Here is a 25,529-nt window from a genome sequence, read left to right as displayed (position 1 = left end):
TATTAGCTATTAGATTGTCCGTATTGATTATAAAGTGAAAAAGAGGACAAGCTTTCTCTTCAAGACCCAGTCTGCAATATGTGAAAGTGCAAGACAGATCTTTTTTTTTAGCTGAAATATTAATACCTGAGCAGTATTGCCAACCAGCACCTTGGATTATTTATACAATGCCTATTATTTTTTTAGGTCAGTTGTCCCATCCCGCTTGCCGTTGCATGAATGGCAGAGACGGCCTGTGGTGTGTCAGCCTGTCCTCAGATGAGTTCAGTCTCTCTAAAGGCAGGCTTTATGAATTATGAGGAGAAGTAAAGTGCACCAGTACCATTAAGGTGAGACACAGTGAAAGAGCACCCAGGGGTGAGAAAATCAAAGCTGAGGAAACTTATTTCAGATTTCATCCATCGTCATATTTTAAATATTTTAAATGTCATATTTTAGCGCCATAGGAAATTAATAAATTCAACACAAAAAATCATATTCGTCATGAATTGAAAAGACTTGATTCTCTGTGTCAATCAGTCTTGGATTACAAAAGTAGAGTCATCTGATGGGACAGGATTTCTTTAATAAGCACGTCTACATTAAAGTGAGACTAACTTTGGCTGAACATCATTAACTGTGGTCACAAGTGACGATTGAGAAAAGATGGTAAATGCCAAAACGTATAGCGTAATAAAGAAAAGTAGAATAATCAAGTCGGTGAACTCGTCCAGTTAGCTGTTCATACCAGACCAAGAACGGTCGTATCGGCAAAACCCCTTAGTGTACTGATTTGTGGGAAAGATGCGTTTTGTTGCTTCTCATGTTTGATTTTCATTTGTTAGAGGAAGAAGAGGTTATTTCCTCTCTAAAAATATAAATAGTCTCACTTTAACTTCCTCTTGACCGAAGACACAAATGTAAAAACCAGCAATCACAATCCATCCTGGTGATCTTTGACCTCCACAGTCAAGTTGCGGCGATTAGCGCAAAGCGTGCGTCACCTAAAAGGCCTATTTATGTGACGCTGTGCTGCGAGTGTGTCGGGTCTTACGAGTGATTGTCTGTCTGCATCAACAGATTACAAAAACCCATTTACTTTCAATAACTGCGAGGCCGATCAAAACGATGGTTTTTCAACTGGTGCACGAGGCCGAATTGAGTGACTACACATCAAACATAACATTACACTCCACCGTGTTGCGGTCATCTATGCTTCTCTTCTTCCTGCCGGCGTCTTCCGGTCTGATCGGGTTACGTTTCTCCAAAAGTCGATTCAGTTTCAACTTTTTGCCGTAGGCCGCTGCGCTTTTTCCAGCATCCCCTTTGATCCCCACCGCCGTCTTAACGCACGGCACTACCCACATTATAGTAATAGGAGGATTGACGTTTTTCGCAGCAATGCCTAATTTGGTGTGAATGTAGCCTTAGCCTACCGGCTCGAGGCTACATTTTTCGCTTCTGACATAATACATCAACCAAACTGCTGGCAGGCGGGATGCATTGTGGGTAATGTAGATGCTAGGTTTTGGAGTAAAAAAGACAAATCTCTGATTCTGTTGCCTTTTTTTCCAAACTGTCCATTGTGAGTTTGACAATGTTGAAGTGCAATGCTAAATCTGTACAGTACTATTTTAAAGATAATCATTGTCAATCATTATTTTGCATGAGTCAAAGGGCGTCTCATTCGTCTCATCAAAGGGCGGAACAGCTGAAGCCTGGACCCGTCACGTTGCACCACAGACGTCCGTACTGAAGCCCACACACTCCCTCCATGACTCTCACCAGCTAAATGTTGGCCCTCCATATCGAAGAGTATGTGGGCAGCTGGTGAGCTGGCATCATGCAGACACACTACGTGCGGCGTCAGAGTTGAGAAAATGAGAGCTTTGTAAATGTATATTATCAGTGTGGGCTGACTTTGGCTTTTTGACATGGAAGTTAAATGTTGCCGTGAAGTGCTCTGTGACTTAGTAACAGTGCCTCAACCTGACATTCACTCACAGATACATTCACCTGCCTCTCCTCGCCGGCCTCTCTCCAATCTGCAGCCTCTCCTCCGTCGCCCCACCTCCTCCTCCCCTATGCCTATTTCCGTCGTCTTATTTAGAGTCATTGATAGAAGTGTTGAAGCTCCACACCTCCACCCCCCAATCCACTCTCCTCCATCCTCCTCCTATCTCACCCTGCCGTTACGGATCGCTGTGGTGTCCCTGCCCCGGCAACACCCCCGTTGAGCTCACGCGGTTAGTACAGTCTGCCTGTGCTCTCTCCTTATAAGGGCAAAATGCATTGACAGAGGCAGAAAAAGGGGGCCGTACCAGCGCAGGCAGACAGGTAGGGGGACGGTGGCTCGAGCAGGAGGAGAGAAAGATGATGTAGAGGCAGAGGAGCAGAGATTAGTTTACTGTGAAGAGGGAGGAGGAGGGATGAAGATGGCCAGGGAGAGAGGGCGATGGGGATCGTGTGATTTCAACGGAGGAGTTCAGAAGCATATTTTGTTGCATCGATTTTCAAGTTCTAGTTTTGCTCCCTGAATTTCATGTCATTGAAGGGTGAAAAACCGACAAAGAAACGGACGGACTATCTTTTGAAACCGAGGTTAATTGTATCAGAAACAGTTGATTTATATTCTGAATATAAGATATTTGTAAATTTCTAAATGTTATTTTTGGAAAGACAAAAACAGCAAAACAGCATTTAGACTGTAATACTTCGAATCCTTCCTCCAAAACCCATCATGATCGTATATCCAACGTAATGATAATGTCTGCAAAGCTGATCAATGCACCGAGCACTTAAAGAAGCATGGCTAAAGCAGACCCCACATCTTAGCACTTGTTACATTAACCATTCATAAAATGAACTACATAAATGCATAAACGGCATGCATCCACCATGTTCACTTATACAGTAGGCTACGCTAATATTGTTGCATAAAACTCTCAACATGTACACTGGAGGCGTTGGCTCCAGAACCTGCATTCTAAAATGTTAGCCTTTTCCTTATTCCTTGCGATATAACTCTGAAATGCAGAAAAGCTTCATCCCGGTGGAGGATATTTGTTATCCCCAAAGGTCATGTCAGCAAGCCACAGTATAGCTGACACAGAAAAATGTATTAGCTTGTTGGCTGGAAGCAGTGCTCAGAAACTCCATCTCCACTAACACTGTCGGTAGCATCAGTGTTGACAACAATGACTGTTGTCAGCGTCATCGTTATTGAATCACCGACATCCTGTTCGTCCTCGTCACGATCATCACAGCGATCATATGTCCTGTAATCATATTCGCATAAATATATATTCCATCGGGTGATCACATGTCACTTTACAGTCTATTCGGGTTAAGCGCTGCTTCACTCACCATCAATAAAGTATTGATCAGTTGTACAAAATGCAATTAAACAAAAAGCTTTGCATCCATTAAATGTGGTCATGTGCAATTTGTGCAGAACCAGAGTTATACTTTTTTTTGATTCAACACAGTCTTCTTCCTTTTAAAAACCCGGCACCTACATTACCCACAATGCAACTTGACCTCTTACAATTCGGTTGGAGATTCGGATGTGTTATGCTAGTAGCAGTAGCTATTTACAGTAGCCTACTACTCCCAATACCTGTAAATAGACTTTGATGCGAAATATGCAGCACGTTGACATGTCAAAAGATAAACACACTTCATTTTAAAAACAGCATTTTTTTTAATGTGCATGATCAGTTTCAGTTACAAAGTTCAGTGTTTGTATGAGTGTGGCGTGTGACAGAGAGTGTGTGGGAGGGTATGGAGTCTTGGTTTCTTGTGCAAGTGACCGGGAACAGATACAATTTAGTTTTTCCCCTCTCACACCTTTGTTTGTGTGTGTTTGTGTGTGTGTGTGTGTGTGTGTGTGTGTGTGTGTGCGCTGGTCCTGTTGGTTCAGCTGGAGCATTTCTCAGCATCACACGTCCTGTGCAGCAGGAGGCCTGGTCTGACTGTGAGGACTGGGCAGGTGGTAATTGGGCCTGAAGCTTCTGAATGGCGGCGAACACGTAGAGCAAGGGGCCTCATGTGATCCATGTGTGTTTGTTCAGCGTGTGTACAGTACATCAGCGTCAGCAGTGCCACAGACTGCATAAACACACCTCCTCTCTGTGCGCTGGTATCTGTCTCCGTTTAGTTAAACGGACCCCCCATTTTGTCGCCGATGGAGGGATGACACCCCTTTGGGAATGATGCTGGAAGAGAGATGCAAATCCATTTAGTCACAGGTCCCCAAGTGGAGTGAAAAGCAGACGCAAGGAGGGGAAGAGAAGGGAATTAAACCAACATAACACCCGGCTGCTAAGTGTGTCAGCATCTAAAGGAGGCAGGCAAGGGGTTGTTAGGTTTGTGTGTGTTTGTTTCAGCATATTATCAGAAGGAAACATCTGCTCTTAATCTGTACCAACCTGATGGCTCTACTTGATTTACTCTGAGTAATTCCCCCCGTGGGGGACAAAACCCAAACCCAAAGTAAAGCCCACGCAACTGAGCAGATCTTATAAGAAAATAGACCAGATGGATACATAGGATCTTGATCGAGAAGGAGTTTGAAGATAAGCCTTTTGCTCACCATGTCTCCTCTCAGAATAACATGTGAACTATCTCCTCACATCACTCCATCGTGTTGCTCAATGGGCATGCCGGTTATGTAAAGAGACTGTGATATAACCCAAGAGGAGAGATGGAGTTTATGGGATGAGCAATTTAAAGGACATGCAAGAAAGATTTCACAGATTCACAAAGTTAGAGATTTGCTGACAGGCTGACTTCTATACATGCATATGAACACAAAAGGCTCTTTTCTTTTTGAAAGTAGCAAGCGTTAACATCATTTTGAATAAAAACAAACAGTAAATGCTCTTTTTCTAACCTCCAGAAAAGCGACCGGCTGTAGCAAACATGCACCATGGCTTTCAAAAGTCAGATCAAACTGTCGAACTAGGCAACGCTGATTAAACATGAATCAATATTTTGTTACTGCATTGCCTATTTCTCCCCTCAAATGTTCTCAGAAACATCTTTTAGTGTACTGCTCAGCTGTGAAATGAGAAAGTTTTTGGATTTGGTGTATCTCCTCCGTAAGCCTGCTGGTCCCTTTCCTTTACACTAAATATACCGGGCAATTAAAACAAAGTACTGGCACTGTTTATTTGTAGGTCTCATTTGTTCCCCTTATTTACTCCACCTTTGTACGCAGGAAGTATTTAATTGATGCTATTTGAATTGGCAACCACGTGTTGAGATATAACAAGGGGTCCTCAACTTTGTTTTAGGGATCACAAGCCAAAAAGGCAACATTAACTTACCCATGGTGATGAGTCACAGGTTGACTGTGAGAAGCCATTGGCTCAAAATGAGATGTGACGCACAGTTGGATGTGAGGCGCAGTGACCACAGTTACCGGGCAAAGGGAAAGGGTTAACACAATTGTTTGTGCATATGTGTGCGTGCGTCTGTATTAGTGGCAATAGGGGAAGCTGCAGCGGTGGGGGTGGGGTGTCCCAGAAATTGGCAATTGCCCTTCACCCTTCCCCCACGCTGGGCACCCACATGGAAAGTGACAGACTAGAAGAGGAGGAGGGAGGAAAGCAAGACCGAGAAGATGGAGGTATGCCAGCATGTCTTCCCCCTGGCACCAGATGATCCTCGCTGCCTGTCTGCTGCTCCCTCTTTGTGCAGAACCATTTAAACACTATCAGCTGAAAACAGATCTGGGATTACCACAGCTTTAGGGGGCAGTGTGCATATTACCTATATGGTCTATATGAAAAACAAAACACTTTTTCTTTCTCTCTTCACACACAGACACTGACTGTACCATACTGTTCATCCCGCCACGTGTCCATATGCGTCGAGACTGGAGTTTCCCAGTAACTCTTAGTTGTCCAGACCTCTCCTTTCCCCCCGAGGCTGAGCTGATTAACAATAATAGGGAACAACAATGCATGATAATATGAATTATAATTATTATAATATGAATTATAATGGACCAATGGAGGCGGCCTTTGGCCCTGCGCTCCATATGAGGCCAATGGTACAGTAATGGTGTACAAAGGCCCTGCAGGGACGGGCCAGACAAAGACAAAAGCATGCCAGACTGTAGGTTCATGTAAGTGGAAAGGACATGGGACGCCCGGAGGGGATGTCTATAGGTCCTCAACATGGTCCACACACAAAGAACGATGATGAAATTATTTTATTTTGAACTGTAGATACACTCATGCCTGCCAGTGTACACACATTAGCACAATGAGGTCACTCTGTGCGCTAGCTTTTATATTTTTATGCTTTAATAAAATGAATGCAATCAACCTAAAAAACTGTTTTTTTCTGGTTCCCAAAAAAAATACATTTTAGAGATTGTTTTTTTTACTCAAGAGCAGCCAAGTGTGGTCACAGTATTTTGCTTTTGCAGCAGCCACAGCAGTTATCGGCCTCCTCTCTCCTTCACCTCCTCTCGGCAGCCAGCTGTTGTTCAGCCATCCCCCGTCTTCCCCTTCATCAAATTGGACTCTGTCTCCCAAGCAGTGTGTGGTGTCTGGTTATAAGGAGGTGGCTCAATATTAATCAGACTTACCTACTGATATTTCTCTCACCAAAAAAGAAGTCATGAAAAAGTAATTCTATAATATGTCAAAGAAATTCATGAAAAGTGAAAGTATAGTATGTCAAAAAATGTCATAGTATAGTGTATCGAAAAAAGTCATAGTATGATATATCAAAAAAGTCAAAGTATAGTAAGAAGAAAAATGTCATAGTATAGAATGCTGAAAAAAACCATTGCAAAGTGTGCCATAAAAAACAAAAACATAAGTCATAGTATGTCATAAAAAGACAGTCGGTGCATATTAAGTTGAAAAATATAATTTTAAAAAGTCCTAGTATAGGAAAAAAGTTATAAAAAATGTCGTCATCTAGTTTGTTTAAAAGTCAGAGTATAGTATTGTTGGGACTTCACCATGTGAGGAAACAAAGAGAGAGGCCTAGTGTAAAAACAATAAAAGCCTGAACTGGTTTAAAAAAACCAACAACTGATTATTGATAGATAGTACAGGTAAGAGTAGAGATATGCATTTTAGATTTTGTGGTTGACCATCTCTTTATGGTATGTGTACATAGTCCCTGATGAAGGAATTCCCTAAAGTAATCTAATCAGGTAAATAACTGAGTCTTACAGGAACGTCTTCAGCGACGCTGCCAAACATCTCTGGCTCCACCTGATGGACATTTTAGGGAAATGTACTGAGTCACACTGAAGAGACGGATTGGAGAAACTGAAAGGACCTACAGCAATAGACTTTAATATGTAAATATCCACGTTTATTACATTAAAGTACGAGGACTTTTACTCCGTGTCTGGTTTCTTGAGCACCTGTTTCCCAGAAATGAGTTTTTGTTTGTAAAAACACAACTTGTTGAAAAATAACTGTATTACACATCAGTCTAGACAAAAAAACACAACAAACGTAACACGATCACGGCCGTTAATAAGAATATCGTCCTGTTTCACCGGCAAAAACAAAAATGTTGAAAGAGATCTTCCATGACTTTTGTCATTTGTAGTCTGTGTGTCATGTCACAAAAAACTCCTCGAAAAAATTTAATAAAAAAATAAAGAAATCAATATCTGTATTTTGTAGAATAATCCTTCGGAGACACCACCAGACCTCTTCCCTTTCTGGCTCCCCGGTACACCGTTTCAACAATGTCTATCATCTCCTGCTTGTCCTCCATTGTCCAGTTGATCTTGTTGTTGTTACCAGTACCCAAATCAATCATGATGTGTTTGTTCCTGCAAAAAACAACAACAACATGAAGTTCTGAAGTTGAACAGTAATTCCTCAACAATGACATACAGGAGGCTTCATAAGAGACGCTCCTCGTACAGCAACCGGGTTCATTTAAATCACAGGAAGCAACATTAGCTCTGATGTTTTAAGAATCAGACTTTGAGCGTCTTACCTGAAAAAGAACATGACGGTGCAGGGGTCGTACAACTCGTACATCTTGTTGAAGTCGGGCACTTCTGTGATGTCCACCAGGTAAATGACTGCAAAATTCTTCACCTGTCGGGACGTACGTAAGAAAAATATTGAGACAATTAGCAAAACATAAATGTATCATTATGAACAATATTCAGCATTACAGGCAGAGCAACACAACAGGGAAAGGTTAGTTTCTGGATTCAACTAAACAATTCTCTTGGACGACTTGATGACAGTACCGGCTTTGCCAGCTCACACTACTGCGCACGTCAGAATTTGGGTTTTCCCCCCGTGACACTTGTTTATCAGCTCCTCTCTTAACAGCAACACTCAAGCAAGAAGACATCCCCCCCCCCCCCTCCCTCACACTGGCCTCCCTTCACTGGTTGCCTCTACGCTTTAGGATTGATTTTAAGATTTTATTGTTTGTCTACTAATCATTAAATGGGCTCCAGCCTCTCTCTCTATCTCTCTCTCTGACCTTTGACAACCACACGTCCCAGCGAGGTCCGCTGACGAGTTGTTTCTGGTTGTCTCGAGATCACGGCTGGAGCTGAGGGGAGATCAATGCTTTAAAGTTGCAGCCCCCAAACTCTGGAACGATGTTGCCTCTGCATGTTAGGCACACTGCCCGTTCTTCAAACCGTGTAATTCAGAATGAGAGCCGCCTCAATGCTTTCATCATTTTATTGTCCTTTTGTCTGTTCAACTGGTCTGTTTATTTGGTTGTTTTATGTTTTGATTGAACAGCACTTTAGCCAAATGTTGTTGCTTTTAAATGTGCTTTATAGATACATTTGGATTAGACTGGATTTAAAAGCTGTTTATAATAATACGTAAGATATGAACTTGTGCTATACATGTTTGCCACAAACCTCCTTTGCCTACCTCACCTTTTAGTGCACTAGTGTGAAAAATGGGCTTCAGAAATAGGATAACTTACATCTTTAAGAAGTTACTGCAATGCCTCAGCTTTTTAACAGCCTTTATAGATTTCGGGCAGCGTGTCTACAAACTGCTGACTCAGAGCAACACACCCCAACACAACAGACTGTGACGGGAATCTCGGCTGTAAAATCAGCAATAAACTGCCAGGAGCAGTGAACACCGATGAAAATAGTGATGAATCTTCACATGCATTTAGCAGACAGTATAAATCTGCACAAGAGAAAAACAATCTACAGCATTGCAGAAAAGGATCCTCGCATGATTTTGTTTCCTGCAAAATCCATCAGCTGAGGTCAAAACCCGAAACTGCTCCTGATTGTCCCAACGGCTGAATATCACCGGCAAGCATTTCTAAAGGTTTATTAATACGGTTGATATGGAGGACTTTGTTCAGTCAATTTTAAATGAAGCTTGTGCACTGTGAGTGAAAAACCCTTAAATCAATGGCGCTCTGATACCTAGGGATGCCCCCCCGATACCCGACAAGACGGCAGTAAATACCCGGAGGATCAATACGGTCCGGAGTGAACAGTTCTGTTATCGGTACTTGTGCGGCTACAGTCTACGCCAGTAAATGTTGATAACTGTCGTCTCGAATGCAATAAAACCCTTAAAAGTAAAGGAGGAAATACCAGCAATGTATCGCAACATTCAGCGAACACGCAGAACAGAAATGCTCAGTAATCTACAGTCCGTCCGTCCTCATCCACTGCAAGTAACGTTAGCGAGGCTAATCAATGAAAGCTAATCGCTTAGCTAACTGTTGAGCTGCGACTGTATTTTAAGGATTTGGGAACTTCTTATAGATTGTCGGGCTGAGTCTGCAGCCATGACCTCTGGCTCTCAACTCCAAATATACAAAAAATTAATAATAAATAATAAATATCCTCCCTGTAGGGATTTTTTTTTATTTATTTAAAATTGATGTTGGCATTAAAATAGTATAGTCAACAATAGTAAGTCATTTAAACATTTCTGCTGTTGCCGTTCAAGACTATTTGTTTACATATGAATAATAAAGCAATGTTGATTTTTTTTCAAATTAATTGTCTATTTTCTTTCACAAAATAATCAAAAACAACCGATAAGAGTATCGATAAGGAACCAGATTTGCATTTCCTTAAAGGCTGATAAGGTGGAGGAACCTGACTGTGTATTAGAATACATTACATTTTAAATGTTTAGCTTTAATCTGACGGGGACAAAACACAGCTGCAACTCAATATGAAAAATATATAAAATATACAGCTCAAAGACATGAAACTTGGCTTAACAGAATTTCAGTGGCATTGTTTCAGCTTCTTCAACGATCTAGTACAATGAAACCCGATCACTGACATGCTGTTAAAACAGTTCAGACCATAAACAGCCTAATTAAGAAACACACTGAAGCTGCACCACGGTCCTGCTAACTCAGAAATATATATTTATAATCTCCAATATCATCAGTGACTGCTGACATCAACTGAATTAAAAAAAATACATATACTTCCACTCAAAAAAAGAGGGACATGCAGATGTTTGGCACTGAGAGTGAAGTGACGCTGTGTAATATTAGAATGTGAGGGCAAATCACAGCTGTCAATAAAATGACTGAACACATGACTGGAAACTTTAGATGTTCCTGAGTAACAAACTAATATCAAAGCAGGATTTAGATTCTGATCAGTAAATTTCCTCTAATCACCAGACTGCTAAACTCGAGCACACTTCCATTAAAAACATTCTAAATCAACCAGGACTTAAATCTTAAGGATTGCCTCTCTCTCTGGAATAAAGAGTTCAGTTGAGATAGCAGTGGGTGGCTAATGTTATAACACACACACACACACACACATGGATTGTAGACTGGATCAGACACGAATCAAACCTTTTCAGCGATGCTGTAAAGGACTTCGTCCATCTTCATACACGTGGGGTCCCAGTCGTGTCCGAAGCGGATCACGAGGACTCGGTCCTCCTCAGACAGGATGGCTTGGTCCACCTGCCAGCCATTGTGGAGATGTGGTAGCATGTACGACATCTTGATTCACAAGCAGTCAGATCCCAAGCTGAAAAACACACAATGGACTTAGGCTTAATATAAGAGACAGTGAGAGTGACGAATAGCTAGTTAACATCCAGATAAATCGGGATTTCTGCTCATAGTTTGGTGGGAATGTGCAGTAAACAACAACGGCTAGCTTACAGCTAGCTAGCGAGCTTGAAATGACGTTAGCCAAGGAAAAGTCTGAAAGGGTAAACAATGGAACTTTACACGTTAGATATGAATAAGAGAATAATAACCTAAAACGTACCTTTGATAAAAAAAAGAAAGAATTAATGCGTATTTAAAACGTAGCTTGATGACTCTAACAAGACAAAACCCCGCTAACTGCTGGGTACTTTTTCCGTAAATGTTACGTCTTTTGCGCATTACGTCATCAACCGAGCGACACCGCGTCCACGACGTGATTACGTCACGCGTATGCGTTTGTTTTTGTGGTAAAAACATTTAAGTTGGGGGCCATTTCAAAAACTTAATCGATGAAAAGTCCTTCAGATGAACAGTATTGTAGTCGTGTAATATTTTAATAATGTTATGATTGAAGATTGTTTTGGATATATAAAGATTTTTGGAATGAAAAAAAGCAAACAAAAAACCTCTGAGAGAACAATCAAAATATACAAAACAAAATCAAGACCATATTCATATAACTACTATAAAGACGGACACCTTGTTTTTGACTTTCTAACACTTCTCCAATCAATACAATGGCCGAACACTTGCCATAAAACACATATAAGCTAAAGAAAGTTAATGAAGTGAACTTTCTTTTACATCTCTCGAACATGTGTGGTTTCAGTCTGGATAGAAAATGCAATTAGTAAACATTCATTTTCAAAGGCTATACACAGACTTTATCATTTTCCATAAGGAAAAACACCTTCTGTGATATAGTCAAAGAACTGCTGAGGTATTATCTCTGCAACACAACAAATTAAGATGTGCATTCCCTCACACTGCTCACTTTGCAACAAACAGAAAGAACACTTAATCAATTCTATCCATGTCCATTCATGCCCACTTCTAGCGAGTCATTACTTATCTTCACTGCTGTCTACGGCTGATAGGACTTAAGTAATCAGTAATCAGTCTTGTTTTTGGATTGTAAGAGTGGAAATTCTTTGAGATGATACCATTTCTTTTTGCCTTTTAGGAAGTTTCACGACTGCAAACTGCAGACTCTCTGTGTTAATTATACATCCATTGTATGAATACTTTTTCTTTTCTTAATCTATCTTAAAAACATTTTTACTTCCTCATTCCTCGTCTCCAGCCATCTTAGACGGAAAAAATGCATCTCATTGGAGGATGACTCATCTCCATTTCAGATAAATATATAAATGATGCCTTTACATAAACATTTGTACTTTGTTTGTATGCAGTATCGAGACACAAAGACAAAACATTTATTGTTGTGCAAAACCTTACAGTACAAATAGAAAGGACAATAAACAAAGGTTCAAAGGTTATAGGAAAACATTCCAGTCTATGACATAGCAGCATATTAAGATACTCCTTAGAGTATGAATCATTATTAGATATGTGTTATCTCTGATTCCACCACTAAACTACACGATCACATTACTGTGGTTCTGAACGGACAAATGATTAACAAAGACTATTTCACATTAGACTATTTGGTCGAGGACACATGATTGTTTAACAAAAGAGTGATTTTGCCAATTTCACGATCAAATTAAGATCTACATCCTAACTACGATCAACACTGTAATCATCCCTTAAAGCTGAAAAAAGGCATTTCTAACTCTGAATGGCTGTTTTTTTTTTTACATTGCACAATATCAGCCTTCAGCCTTCTGATCAAGTCTGAACAGTCTCTTTCTGCTGAAAAGAGCCGTAATCCTCGCACCATGTTGGTTACACAAGTCCTCTGATATAAAACCACACCCTGTTCAGTCAAATGGTTCAGATCCCAGGTTTCATTAACCCACTTTAGGCCAGAAGGTGGCATAAGGAACATTCACATATTTTCTGGAGATAAAATTACTCGACCAGTGGTTCTTTGAACATCCCACGACGTCTAGAGAAACATATCCAAAGTACATCACTATTCCATGAGGCAATATGAAAAATTCTGTTCACAACAATGCCTTACAATCCCTGAGGAGCGCTGATGCTCGGCTGGAACAGACGGTGTTGTGATGAGGTCAGGGCGCACAGTCCACCACAGTGATGTACAGCAGACTGAAACTGTACTCCTGCAGCTCCTAGTTGGCGGGATGCTCCGGACACGAGCGATTCACCTCAAACCACGAGTCTATACACCTGAAACAGGAAGAGGAAGACAACAGGGAGGTTCGTCTCCTGTGATCAAAGGAGCTGAATTACATTTAGCTCGAATAATCACAATAGAAATCTCTATTTATTTGGTCAAATTATCTCTTATTTTATAAATGATCTAACTACCCGGATGGCAATGTGTATGTTTCATTCACAAACTGATATTAGTGATATTATATTTGTGGCCTCTTGCTGCGCCTATTTGCTTTCTTGCTGAGGGATTGATGAGAAGGTTGATACCACACTCATATCAGTCTGTTTAAAGGTTTACCATGAGCGGCAGGTTAGCTTGGCTTAGCCTAAAGAATGGAAACAGAGGGAAACAGCTATAGCCTGGCTCCCTCCAAAAGGTAACACAACTGGCCGACCAGCAGCTTTAAAGCTGACTAACTAACGTGTTACATCTTGTTTTACTGATTTTGTTACGAATGAACGGAGCTGTTTCCCCTTTCTGCTGAGCTAAACTTACCAGATGTTGGTGGTAGCTTCACATTCAGCATAAAGACACGAGAGTGGTGTTGATCCTCTCTTGATACTCTCAGCAAAACAGTGAACAACCGTATTTATATTATTTATTTATATTTCATATATGAACAAGTGTTTTTTTTCTTCTTTTATAATTATAAACTTTTAAATTGTCAATAAACACTTTGTTTCACTGCCTCTCCATCCACCTGTCTTTTCATTATTGTCATTTTTACAAAATGATTAGATATATCGGTCAGTGCCTTGCACAACATTGCAAATTGGCTCTTTTGCAAGACAGCAACCTCCGGGTCTAAAAGGTGAAGAAGTTTAACTCTTTCACAGTGTGTTTTCAGTTCATGAAAGTTAATTGGATCATCTTTGGTTGCCTAAAAATGTCTTATTCAACATTCGGTTGTACTTAGCTCCACCCTCTTGTGTCACTTCTGGTTACAAAAACCAAAACGGTGTAGACCAAAATCCACGATGGGGAGGGCTAAAATCTTAAACGCAAGACCCCAAAACCCTGGTCCACAAACCAGTGGGTTACATAACGGTGACTAGTTCTACTTTTAACATGCAGTCTATGGTTCTTGCATTGGTATTGACATTCTAGTAACATCTGTATTACTGGAACAATCTGACATTGTGAGTGAGAGACTGATACCACTCTGATGGTATCAGAGTGGTACCATCACCACTCTAAAGCATGCACATGTTTTAGAACATGTGCATGCTCCAAAAATGAAGCTTAGGCTGCCTTTGGAAATCGTGACTGTTTACACTTGGTGCATTTTGTACATTTGTCAAACTATTTCCAACCGCAATCTGTTTGTTATTGCGTGTTTGTGTGTGTGTTAGTTACCCTTTATGATAGATACAGAGGCAGGGCAGCCTGGCAATGGTGTCTCCCTGCTCCAGCTCATCTAAACAGATGGCACATTCCCCAGAGTCTCTGGACAGGATGTCCTCTGAGAAAGACAATACGGATTGAGACAAACTGAGGGAAGAGCGGCCTCGCACACCAAACCATGCATCAGATGTTCAGTTCAGTCACTGAATCCTGCACAACCATCCGTTTAACCTTTAGTACCAGAACACCCGTTATCATCTGTGCCCTGATGAGAACTGGTATCCCTCTTCAGTAAATTATGCCGTCTCCAGTGGGAATAGGTTGTGTTATTTGGAATATAGTTTAGTTTGTACTATCCTCTTTGTATAATAGCTTGATAGTATATTTCAATAACAGGTAGGATGACGTTTTCTTTTGCGTCACGTTTACCTGTATATTAAGCTATGACAGGTGTCAATACCTGAGGCGAAGCAGTAACTAGAACTCTTTGTAGCTTTTCATGTGCTCATTTTAAAATGAAGGAGAGGTAAGATAGAATGCGCTTGTGAAAATATTTGCATGGGTGAGGTGAATGATAAAGGGATGATCGTATAGGTTTTACACATACGTATGCCTCTGATGAGCTACGACACACTGAGCAGTCCGTGAGCTGCATGTACTGTACATTTGTCAGTAATATGTATGCTGCCGTTGGGTGTGTGCGCAGGCCTTCGTGCATGCATCAACATTTAAAGACGAGCGATCTTTACTCTTGTTTTCATACATATAGTGACAGCTGTATGTCAACAGACAAAATGTGTTTGCCTTTTCCTGTGTGTGTGTGTGTTACCAGCAGGAAGCTAACACAGTCGAATACATATAGGTGGGTGTGTAGATGTGCAGCTGCACATCAGCATGCTACATTGTATAATGTAGGTGTATTTCTGTGGCTAATGAGTTCTTGAAAAAAAAAAAAACGTTAGTAGTCTATCTATGAATCTTTCAATGCAAGACTTTGTATATTAATTCATGATCATCCTCATGATCCAGTTGTAGAACCAATATGGCATACCACTGACTAAGGAAGGGAGCACAGAGGCAATGGTTGGATGTAAATAAGTACATGTACTTGATTAGATTTCTACTCCTTTACTTGTAATGGAGAATAACAGATTAACATGGTAGCTGTGGCCAAACACTAATACCAAATCCTTTAACTTTAAGAACATCCCGTGCCCTCTTGCACTTTCACCCCTGATTTCTTACTGTTGTAGGTGAGGCGCGTTTTGCTGAAACACATGAGCAGGTGCTTCTCTATTTCATCCGATGCCATAAACTTGGAGCAAACAGGACAGTGGAAGCCTGCGGAGGAAAGCACAAAGGCAAGAACATGAGGACAGAGATGTGCCAACTTCTCCCTCATTACTTTGTATTGATATGTACACAACAGAGGGCGTGGGACACTTAGCATGAGTTTGATCTTACATAGACCTGCATGGTGTTTCACCTCTGTGCACTTGCTAGCTCTCTGAGTGCTGTAAACAACTTTATGCACTGCATGTATGAAATGTACACAGTCATGTATTAGTTCCCCTCTGTGCATCTTCTCAGCTGCATAAATATTGATAAGCCAGGCGCTGCTTGACCTGAGATAAGCCAACATTCTGTCTAACATTATAACACCTCGGTCAAGAGAATAACAACAAATGCATTATATATGCAGGCACTTATTATCTCTGTGTCTGGTGTGCAGCTCATGCGTGTGTTGTGTCATGTGTTTGTAAGCGAGGATAATCCTGTGGGCACAATGTCAGGCCTGCAGGGTAACAATCACATGGATCTGATGTGCAAAGGTTATTGAAGAGGTTCTTAATGATTACACTTCCTCATCTGGGGATTTAGAGGGAATTAGAGGGAGGGGAAAATCCTGCCGTTTTTTTATTGACCATGTTAAGCAAGATGAGGAAATTGGAGCATTTACAAGAGCTCCAACAGCAATGAGGATTCAGGAAACACTGTAAAATTGAGTATTCTAATGACATGTATGTTGGAGCGCCGTGACAGTCCTATTAGTTTAGGTCTTGTTTTGTTTTGGTCTGGTCTGGAGAAAACCGACCAGTTAACAAACATCTAGATTTGCACATTCAGGAAGTGTGTGTGTGTATGTGTTGGTGCGTGTGTGTTTCAGGCAATGTGTAACCAGCAGGACGCTCTTATCTGCTGACCTACATAATGCACTCTTCCCTCTCAGTCGAAGAGAAAAACAGGCCATGTTTTGCAAGACAGAGAAGCAAAAGAAGACAGTGAAGTACTGCAGAGCCACCTGTGGCTACAATAAAAGTGCAGAAGTGCTAAACAAAGGGCTCAGTCAGTCATCAGACTGCTATTACCATATGCCAGGTATCATGTGTCAAATGGAAAAATACTAAGCAACTTTGACAGTAATAGGTAGTCTATAGCTCATGATATCTTGAACATGAACTGACATGTTGACTCTAAACTCATACTGTGTGCCATAAACACTGTAATAAGACCAGAAATGTTACAGGTATGCCAAATGAGATGAAAAAAAAGTCCCTTGGGTAAGATAAGGAAACTACACAGTGTACTAAAAACAACAAAGACACAATACATATTAGAATAAGGAAATCAGAAGATGAAAATAATTATTAAAGGCACAGAGCAATAACATATTACTGGTATGAATGTGACTGACTTCTTTCCAGATGTTTTATGGAGTAACTGGTTTTAGTTTCTAGTAAACAATCTTACCTCCCAGCAGATGAGGGGACAGGTGGGCCGGTAGGGACCCTATAAGCAACCTGTGGCCCTCAGGCGGCAGCTCGCTCTCCTCGTCACCATCCGTGCCATCGAGGCTCTGATTGAGTACGTGGGACCCTGACCTGACGCCAGCCGGTATATTGAGACCGGAGCTGGTTGGCCCTCCACCTGTGTAACGGATCCGGGGGCCATCTGGTCCATTGGTGTACCTAAACCCCGCAATCCGCCCCCCTCCGCTCGAGTTTCCAGATGGGAGATCGGAGCTGGAATAAGCCCGAGTTCTGCCATCAAATACAGGGCTGCTCTGTTTGGCCCCCATGCTGTCTCGAGTCTGTTTGTGAGTGAGTGAGTATGTGTGCGCGCTTTAAAGTATTTAGCCACGACACATGGTTACAGTGAGTTCTGAAGAACTGACACCAACAAAGGAAATAAAGCCTAACACGCGAACAACAACAAAGACAAGGTGATCCAACATCTCAAAGTTTCATGGTGCGCCTTGTGCGTAAAGTGCGCACTTTCTGAAAGCACAACATCATTTCCAAATGGTTGCTTTTTTTTCTTGGCAGAGCCCTTCCCCTTTTCCAACAATGGAAAAATAAAAAGATCAAATCTCTTCAGATAAAAGTAGTGGGTTTCTCCACCTCAGACGAGGACATTTGCGCAAGTGTTGACTCACAGCTCGTCTGGTTCAAGTTTGTTTTTGTGCTCAACTGTGGCCGTCTGGAAAGAAAAATAAAAGCAGGGATTGCACTCCTCTCTGCGAGGCAGCTCCGTCAAACCACCCAAAGTTCACCAGGATAACATAAAATTGCCTTCAAAGTAAAAGTGGTGACCACCACTTACAGTATGGAAAAAAACATGACAAACTGGAAGTTACTGTAATATAGAATTGGACTAAAGCAGCATTTATCTGTGTCTGCCATGTGTTGTTGAATCATTATATTGTTGCATTAACAAACGGTACTTAAATGTCATTGGTAGAGGTGAAGCTAATTTTAACTGCCTCATACACTTCTGTGGTTTAATCCATAGATTGTATATACGGTTTAATACATTTCATAAACTGTTCATATATTTTGTATCTTGATATGGAAAGTAACTAGTCTCAAAAGCAGTAACAAAAAATACATTTCTCTCTGAACTGTACTGAAAACTTCATTAATAGACGTCTTTTGGGATTTTACTTTGAAGGCCAAGCCATAGCTTCCTGTCTGCAGTTCCATTCTTGCCTCGAGCTTCGGAGTGGGCGCGTCAGGCGGAACGTGACGTCAATCCCAGCAACACCAGCGGGGCTGCTGGCAGCAGGTCACCAGTCTGAGATATGAAAAGCCCTCCATGTTTTGCGCTTTGTGTTGCATTAACTTCAGGCCATTTAACAGAAAGAAGACATACGCACGAGGAACGCTCAGTTCACACGGTTTATTGAACAATTTCACACACATCGGAGGACAAACAGAAGATACACCGCATGAGAAACATTCAAATAGGCAATAAAAAGACAAACATTTACAAGCCAAAGTAAACAGGCTGAAGAGAAACTTCTGAAACAGTCTTGCTTGTGGGTGGATCGAGTGGTTGAAGGCATGAAGCATTGCAGTGCACTGGATGTGACATACAACAACACACTGAGATTAGAGATAACAGGGCAGGCGAAAGGGTGGCCCTCATTAAATATTTTCTCTCCCCTCTGATTTCACTCAGGGATTTTGCGTGTGCACTTATTCAATTATGGTTATGGTTAAGAGAAACCTCGAAAGGCGCCGGTAAATTGAAAACCAACTTTTTTCTCGATCTGGGAAGGTATCTCATCAGATTGTGCTGAGAAAGGAGGAAAAACTGCGAACCACCAACAACCAGGAAGACGACGGGACAGAAGAACTAAGGTGTCATGTGACAATGAGACACCCAAAACGGGAAGGGCTTAAGCTGCAGCATGGGCCTTTGTTTTGATGGTCATATGATAGTAACATTGATTAAAAACGACCTCATTTAGTGACTTTTAACTCTTTGAGGTGCACTGCCTTATAGAAACATCAAGAGACGCACCTCAAGAAATGATCCATGCTACTGTAAAGCTGCACACTTTGATTTCCACGTGAGGTGTAAAATGCTTTTGATTATAACCTCCACTAGACTATTTCAACCGTGTGTTTGAAACTGGATAGTTTGAGAGCTTCCCCATCTGAATCTATACGTCACAGCTATACGTCCCTCAGTTCCCTCCGTGAAGTGGAAAACTTTACGCCGCTTCTCCCTCCTTCCTTCCATCTCTTTATCTGCGACACTCCAGTTGCCTCACGTGGCCACAAACCGTCAGTTTTCACCTATTTGTCTTTAAACTAGCTCTCGTGTATCATCCGTTTCAACAGACAGGCTGAGGAAGTAGGTTATCTGTCACATTCATCTCCAAAGACACAGCGGGGGGGGGGGGGGGGGGGGGAATTGCGGTAACATCTGACTGTTTTTCTGCATAACAAAGCCAGCTGAGGCTGATGTAATATTGCTGTGCTGTGGAACTTTAACTAACCAGATGGGGAATGATTATGATTGTTGCATTGTACATGGTACGGCTCACATAGCCCCAATGTGTGTGTGTGTGTGTGTGTTTGTTTGGTTGGGGGAGGGGGCGGTCAACACAGTGCAACAGAGCGCACTCTTTGGGAAGCAAAGCCACTGAGACATTCAAGAACATGGTGGTGCATTTTTAGCAAGTTGGCCGTAAGTATGTGTGTGTTGTTAAGTGTTTGGTCTGATTGGTCGATGAGGCCCAGAGCTTCTGAGCAGCTCTGCCCCACAGCCGCAGGCCTCGTCCCGGGGGCGAATCACTGCTGGCTGACCCCCATCTGCTGGTGGTCGGGCCCCGGTTCCCCCTCCATGTCGGCGTGGTAATGCTCAAAACTGTCGTCTTCTATGTCTGGCAGACCCAGCAGCTAACGGGGTAAAAGGAGAAGGTTGAGTTACACAGGTTGTAACATGAAGATATGTGTGTGTACAGTATGTGTGTGTAAAACACAATTTATTTCTGTCCACACAGTGGACCAAGTACCACATAGTTTAATTTTTAAAAGATCTTTAATTATTGTTTTCATTCTAACTTATTCCTATTCACCAAGAAGAAACTTGTCGAGCAGAGCAAATCAAGTACTCTTACATGTCAAATAGCGGGACTATTCAATGCATTCATAAAAAAACAAAAAGCTTTGAATCATGCTTTATATCCTGCCCTTGTTTTGTAACATTTGCCAATAAGCAAGGCAACATTAAAATGTCATAACTCTGGGTAGAGCTCAACATGTTTTGTCCGCACCAGAGAGAACAGAATGTATCAGGATTGTAACGGACCCAAGAAACAGTGAGCAGGGGTCACTGTGCTGTGATTTGGTGCGGCGTGTTAAAAAGAAAACAGTTTGTTCCCGTACAGGCCTGAAGGATGTGAAGACCTTCTCCAGCACCTCCAGCAGGGTCTTCTTCCCGCAGGAGGAGATGTAGTCCTGGGCCAACTGTAGGAAGGGAAGGCAGTCCTCACTCTCGCTCCACACGTGCTGCAGACAAAAACAAAAGATGATGAAAAAATGGACTCAGCTTGTGCATGAAAGGAGAGAGCGTAAACTTTATTCCTCTCCGTAAATTAAACGTAACAAAAATATAAAATATTGTAATGTGATGTGATATTGTTGCGCTTCCTCCACCAGCGAGGCTTCATGGGGGCTGAATGCAGTGAAGCAACTTGCAGGAATTGACCAGTAAATATGTAAAGCTGGGTCAAGAGCAAAAAAGGCAAAAAAAATAAACAGTGGGGAATCTTAAACATACGCAAGGTTCCGAATATTTACCAAAAGTGTAAGAAAATAACAATAATAGTTCATGAATATATCAGAAACAAGGATTAGAGATAAATTATTGAGACCAGACTGCTACATAATTTGTTATCTAAATACTAAACATGGATCTACATACTGACCACTTTCTTCATGAAAGTATATTTTATGGAAATTTAAGGTTTAACTATTTTTTTCTGTTTCACAATGTGTGGAAGGAACAAGTGAAAGTTTTAGAAGTAACGTGAGAGTCAAGTAAATCAGGTCCGGGGAGTATTGTTTTCACAGTGTTGCAGACGGGGATTATATCGAGCCCTCCGGCTCTGGTTGTTCCAGTTTGACACTGACGGATGGACTTTCACGTGAGGGTGTGCCTCTGCTGCGCCAGCAAAATCTCCATCTTTCAGCAGATCTCACAAAGCAAATCAGACCGCTCTTGTTGTTCAGCTGCTAAACACTGTATCACCCGACCTGGATGACTGAAAACTAATAAAACTCACCCTGAGGGAAATTACAGATGTGGAAAAAAACAATGATGTGCAGCTGTGCTCTTGTTACGGTGGAACTGATGTCACAGCGCCCTCCAGTGAAAGGACATGGCAACGACACAAGATAGAGAGAGAGAGAGAGAGAGAGAGAGAGAGAGAGAGAGAGAGAGAGAGAGAGAGAGAGAGAGAGAGAGAGAGAGAGAGAGAGAGAGAGAGAGAGAGAGAGAGAGAGAGAGAGAGAGAGAGAGAGCACGTGAGACGCCCTGCTGTAGAAGTATTGATCGAGCGAGAGACAAGATAGTTATTCTGGACAGAGAACTGTGAAGGTGTGTGTGTGTGTCCACGAGTGTCAGTGCTGCAGCAGTTAACATGCATTAGATAGATGGATAGAAAAGCTGGAGACAAACTGATTGTTGTGAGGGAGATAAAGTGAGACAAAAAGGAAGGGAGGTGGAAAATGAAGTTGGTGGTGAGAGAACTAACCACATAGGTGCATATATATACTTATCTAACCCTCTGCTGTGTGTGTGTTTTTTCCTCTGTAATGATATTCTGAATAAAATGGTTTGATGATGCAGCAGTCGTATATTTTCCACCACCAGCCGTGGAGAGCCCCCATGTTTAAGCAGCCCTGCTCTGCAGTCAGTGGGAGAGACCGTGGCACGGTCGGTGTGACATAATGCGTTATTGACTGAACAGACGCCTCGGCTCCTGGGTCATCTCCATCTGCTCCCCGCCCTGTGAGCCCCCGTCACTGAGCAGGAGGAGGGAGCAGGGCGGGTCTGGCCTCGGCAGCTTTATGGCTCACAACGCCACCACTGCACCACACTGGACCAGGATGTAGCCAGTGTCAAGACGGCCTGTGGGGCTGTAGCTGCAAGTGAAGACACTGAGCTCTGGGCAATATATTAATATTCCATCGATATTGTAATATCAGATTAGATATGTTAAATTTTGTATACGGTTATATGGCATACGTCGAGTCTTTCCATGGTTCTAAGGATTCAGTAAAAAGTTGTTATGTTATCTGCCTTTACCCACTTAATCATTATAACCACATTATTGAAAATGATTTATCAAAAGTTTCATTGTGTAGATATTTTTTGAAAGCACCACTGGTCAGCCCTATATCGTCACATTATCAATATCAAGGTATTTGGTAATAATATTGTAATATTTGATTTTCCACACATTGCTCAGCCCTTCACTGAGCTCATATCCTCCATATTGATTTTGGGTGTTTAGACTATTTTAACTATTTAAGAGGTTCATGTTCAATAATTAATGTACAGAAAAGATTCACATGGTGTTTCTTTAAGGCTGACTCTGATATCGCTTAGGCTCTTAGAAACATACTTTAGACCATGGATAACATATTTAAACAACAGCATCAAATATTTAAATTAGTTTACTCTATTTGTGTCCAGGCAAACATTTTGTATAAAGTTTCACTGGGATTATTTGGATTATGCATCTCAGCAGAGAACTGTCAATAATTCCTTCAAAATAAAGATATGGAAATGTGTCCCTTGTTAATTAGTTACTATATGTCTGCAGAACAGGAACCTCTCTAAACAAATAAGTCAGTCAGTGAATTAACGAGGTAATTATCTACTCACTAGTTTGGTGTAAAAAACAAAGTTTGAGCTTTTTGACAGAATGATGCCTTCATTGTTATAAAGAAAAATATAAAGAAAATTACATTCTAAGAGAAAAGTAAACTACTTGTATGTCCCAACGAATACATCAAGGTCTTCAATTGAATATAAGAGGCCTTCTTTGTGTTCCTAATGCAACATGATGTTGTGCAGAGCTTTTATTTTGAAATTCACAGGCCTCGTGTTTTTATAACCTGGACAATTTGTTGGTGATGTGGTTCAGAGGGTTATCGCAGTTGATTATGATGAAGGGAAAAAACAACATCGACATAGGGTGGGGGGGTGCACCCAAAGTGAAATGACATCATCCCTCCACTCTTCGCCCAAAGGCCCACCTCCCCTCCTCCCCTCCCCCGTGTCTATCAGCCGGGACCAAGAAGGACAACCCCACCTCGACACACCTATATGAACACACGCACACACACACACACAGACACAGACACAGACACACCGAGAGTGAGAGAGCTAAAGGCCCTGCAGAAGCTCACTTACGAAACTGTCGGTGCCGCCGGGACACAGCACGTAGAATGAGACGCCGGGCTCTGCGTAAAAGTCAAGCCGCCTCTCGTCGTCCTCCTCGGCGAATATGAGGTCGAACGGGTTCCCGGAGCACCACTTCTCCGCCGCCTCCACCAGATGCTTGAACTCCATCCTCCGTTATCCGGTCTGCGGTGTCCCCTGGCTCCGGAGCTTGATCTCGGGTCTCTCTGGCCGTCGCGGCGATGATGCTCAAGACAAAAAAAACAGCTGATCGGACAGCAGCATCAGCAGCCTCCACTACCGCATCTCCTCTAGTGCACCGTCTGCACGGCCCGGGAATAGCGATAACACCGTTGGGTGCACAGAACCGACCGGGTCTGGTGCTCATCCGCTCTCAAAGCCCCATTCCTCTCTTCCTCCCCACGTTATGAAATCAGCCCGTCGGTCGCATACATTCATACGCAGGAGGACGCAGGGGAAAAACGCGATGACGAATAGTGAAGCCGGGCAGCCGTCCATGTCTGAGGCGCTGTAGCCCATAGGCCCGCTCCCAACTGTCTCACAGTGCAGGCAGACTTACTGTGTCGTTGTTTTTAAACCTGCAACCTTTTATCCGGGGAACTTTACATTATGCATTAGTGCTGTAGAAGCTGCCCAAGGAGGATCATAGGAATATTATACAGAAATATATGCACTATATACTGTGTGTATGGAGAACACCAGCATCATCATTAACTAATAAATGAGGCCTAAATACCGATACTACCATAATATACGTTTAAAAAATGAATATTTATATAATGTTGGACTGGAACTCACTAAAAGACCAGTTCCCCAAAATCCCAATTATAACAATATATTTTACGTTATAGCCTACATAACCATATCTTCATAAAGTATAGATTGGTTTTACTTGCCAAGGATGAGTATAGACCTAAACTTCAAACTCCAGTTGGTTGGTAATATTTATATTTTTCTTACAAAAAAAAATAACTAACTGTAAAGACCTGAGCCAACTCTCTACTGATCAAGACCCGGATGTGGCTGAAGGCTCTGGTAAATGTCTACCAAGTGGATGACCTTAGACCTCGTGCTAAGAATTGTTTTTGTTTGGTCAAACTACTATTTTCATGGTCAGCATTTAACTCTCCAGCTTAGATAGTAAACAAATATATATAAATACAACATCAATAAAAATCATACTGCTGTTATATTTTGACCAAAAACCTTCTTATGTTTCTTCACTTAATTAACAGCAATAAATGACAAATTAAACCACGAGATTCAGCTTTAATATAGTCCTTTTCCAAATACATTAACTTTAATTCTGAGATATTTATAGAACTACCACTTCACCTAAACTCTGAAAATATATATATACTTTAATGACTTCCCACCGTTGTCATACTGGAAACCACTGGTTCAACTAAACACCACCGTGTTCACAGGAATGCAGCCGGCTGCCATTATCATGCCTCCAGTCTGACCCTCCATGCTCCCAGGAGTCCTCACCACCAGAGGGCGAGTGAAACCAGCCCACACTGGAGCTGAATCAAGCTCGCATTAAGGAGGCTCAATAAGACCAGAACACATGAGCGTCTGTCCTGCCAAAATAAAAGGGTATAGTTTGGGGGACAGTAGATGGATTCGTGGAAAAAACATGTCATATAAGTTGAATTAAGTACAAAAAATGTACAGATCATTATGTAAATAATACAAATGT

The 25,529-nt window shown here is 41.8% G+C and overlaps 3 protein-coding genes across 5 annotated transcripts; all 3 read right to left on the bottom strand.

The window, feature by feature from the left end:
- Positions 1-7,284: 7,284 nt before the first annotated feature.
- On the bottom strand, positions 7,285-12,232 carry txnl4a (thioredoxin-like 4A). 2 transcript variants are annotated; one of them, XM_076112823.1, is made up of 4 exons: positions 11,234-12,232; positions 10,807-10,987; positions 7,966-8,069; positions 7,285-7,795 (listed from the first exon to the last, which is right to left on the bottom strand). In XM_076112823.1, exons 2-4 carry the CDS (start codon positions 10,957-10,959, stop codon positions 7,624-7,626), a joined length of 429 nt encoding a protein of 142 aa, XP_075968938.1. In that variant the 5' UTR covers positions 10,960-10,987; positions 11,234-12,232; the 3' UTR covers positions 7,285-7,623. The 2 variants fall into 2 exon arrangements, with proteins under 2 accessions (XP_075968938.1, XP_075968939.1); XM_076112824.1 differs by lacking the exons at positions 10,807-10,987; positions 11,234-12,232 and adding an exon at positions 8,470-10,763.
- Positions 12,233-12,367: 135 nt separating this feature from the next.
- LOC142972033 (E3 ubiquitin-protein ligase znrf2-like) lies at positions 12,368-18,127 on the bottom strand. Of its 2 annotated transcripts, none has more exons than XM_076112821.1 (4): positions 17,354-18,127; positions 15,848-15,943; positions 14,615-14,720; positions 12,368-13,308 (listed from the first exon to the last, which is right to left on the bottom strand). In XM_076112821.1, exons 1-4 carry the CDS (start codon positions 17,679-17,681, stop codon positions 13,212-13,214), a joined length of 627 nt encoding a protein of 208 aa, XP_075968936.1. In that variant the 5' UTR covers positions 17,682-18,127; the 3' UTR covers positions 12,368-13,211. The 2 variants fall into 2 exon arrangements, with proteins under 2 accessions (XP_075968936.1, XP_075968937.1); XM_076112822.1 differs by having other exon boundaries at positions 12,368-13,269; positions 17,354-18,122.
- Positions 18,128-18,766: 639 nt separating this feature from the next.
- mturn (maturin, neural progenitor differentiation regulator homolog (Xenopus)) lies at positions 18,767-24,222 on the bottom strand. The gene is made up of 3 exons (XM_076075336.1): positions 23,819-24,222; positions 20,782-20,904; positions 18,767-20,292 (listed from the first exon to the last, which is right to left on the bottom strand). The coding sequence occupies exons 1-3, from the start codon at positions 23,975-23,977 to the stop codon at positions 20,185-20,187; spliced, it is 390 nt and encodes a 129-aa protein (XP_075931451.1). The 5' UTR covers positions 23,978-24,222; the 3' UTR covers positions 18,767-20,184.
- Positions 24,223-25,529: the final 1,307 nt, after the last annotated feature.

This window comes from Anarhichas minor, unplaced genomic scaffold, assembly GCF_050575085.1.
Source record: "Anarhichas minor isolate MPS153535 unplaced genomic scaffold, ASM5057508v1 ptg000051l, whole genome shotgun sequence".
NCBI lineage: Eukaryota > Metazoa > Chordata > Actinopteri > Perciformes > Anarhichadidae > Anarhichas > Anarhichas minor.
The sequence above is the reverse complement of the archived record's forward strand: the minus strand, read 5'-3'. Positions and strand labels throughout refer to the sequence as shown.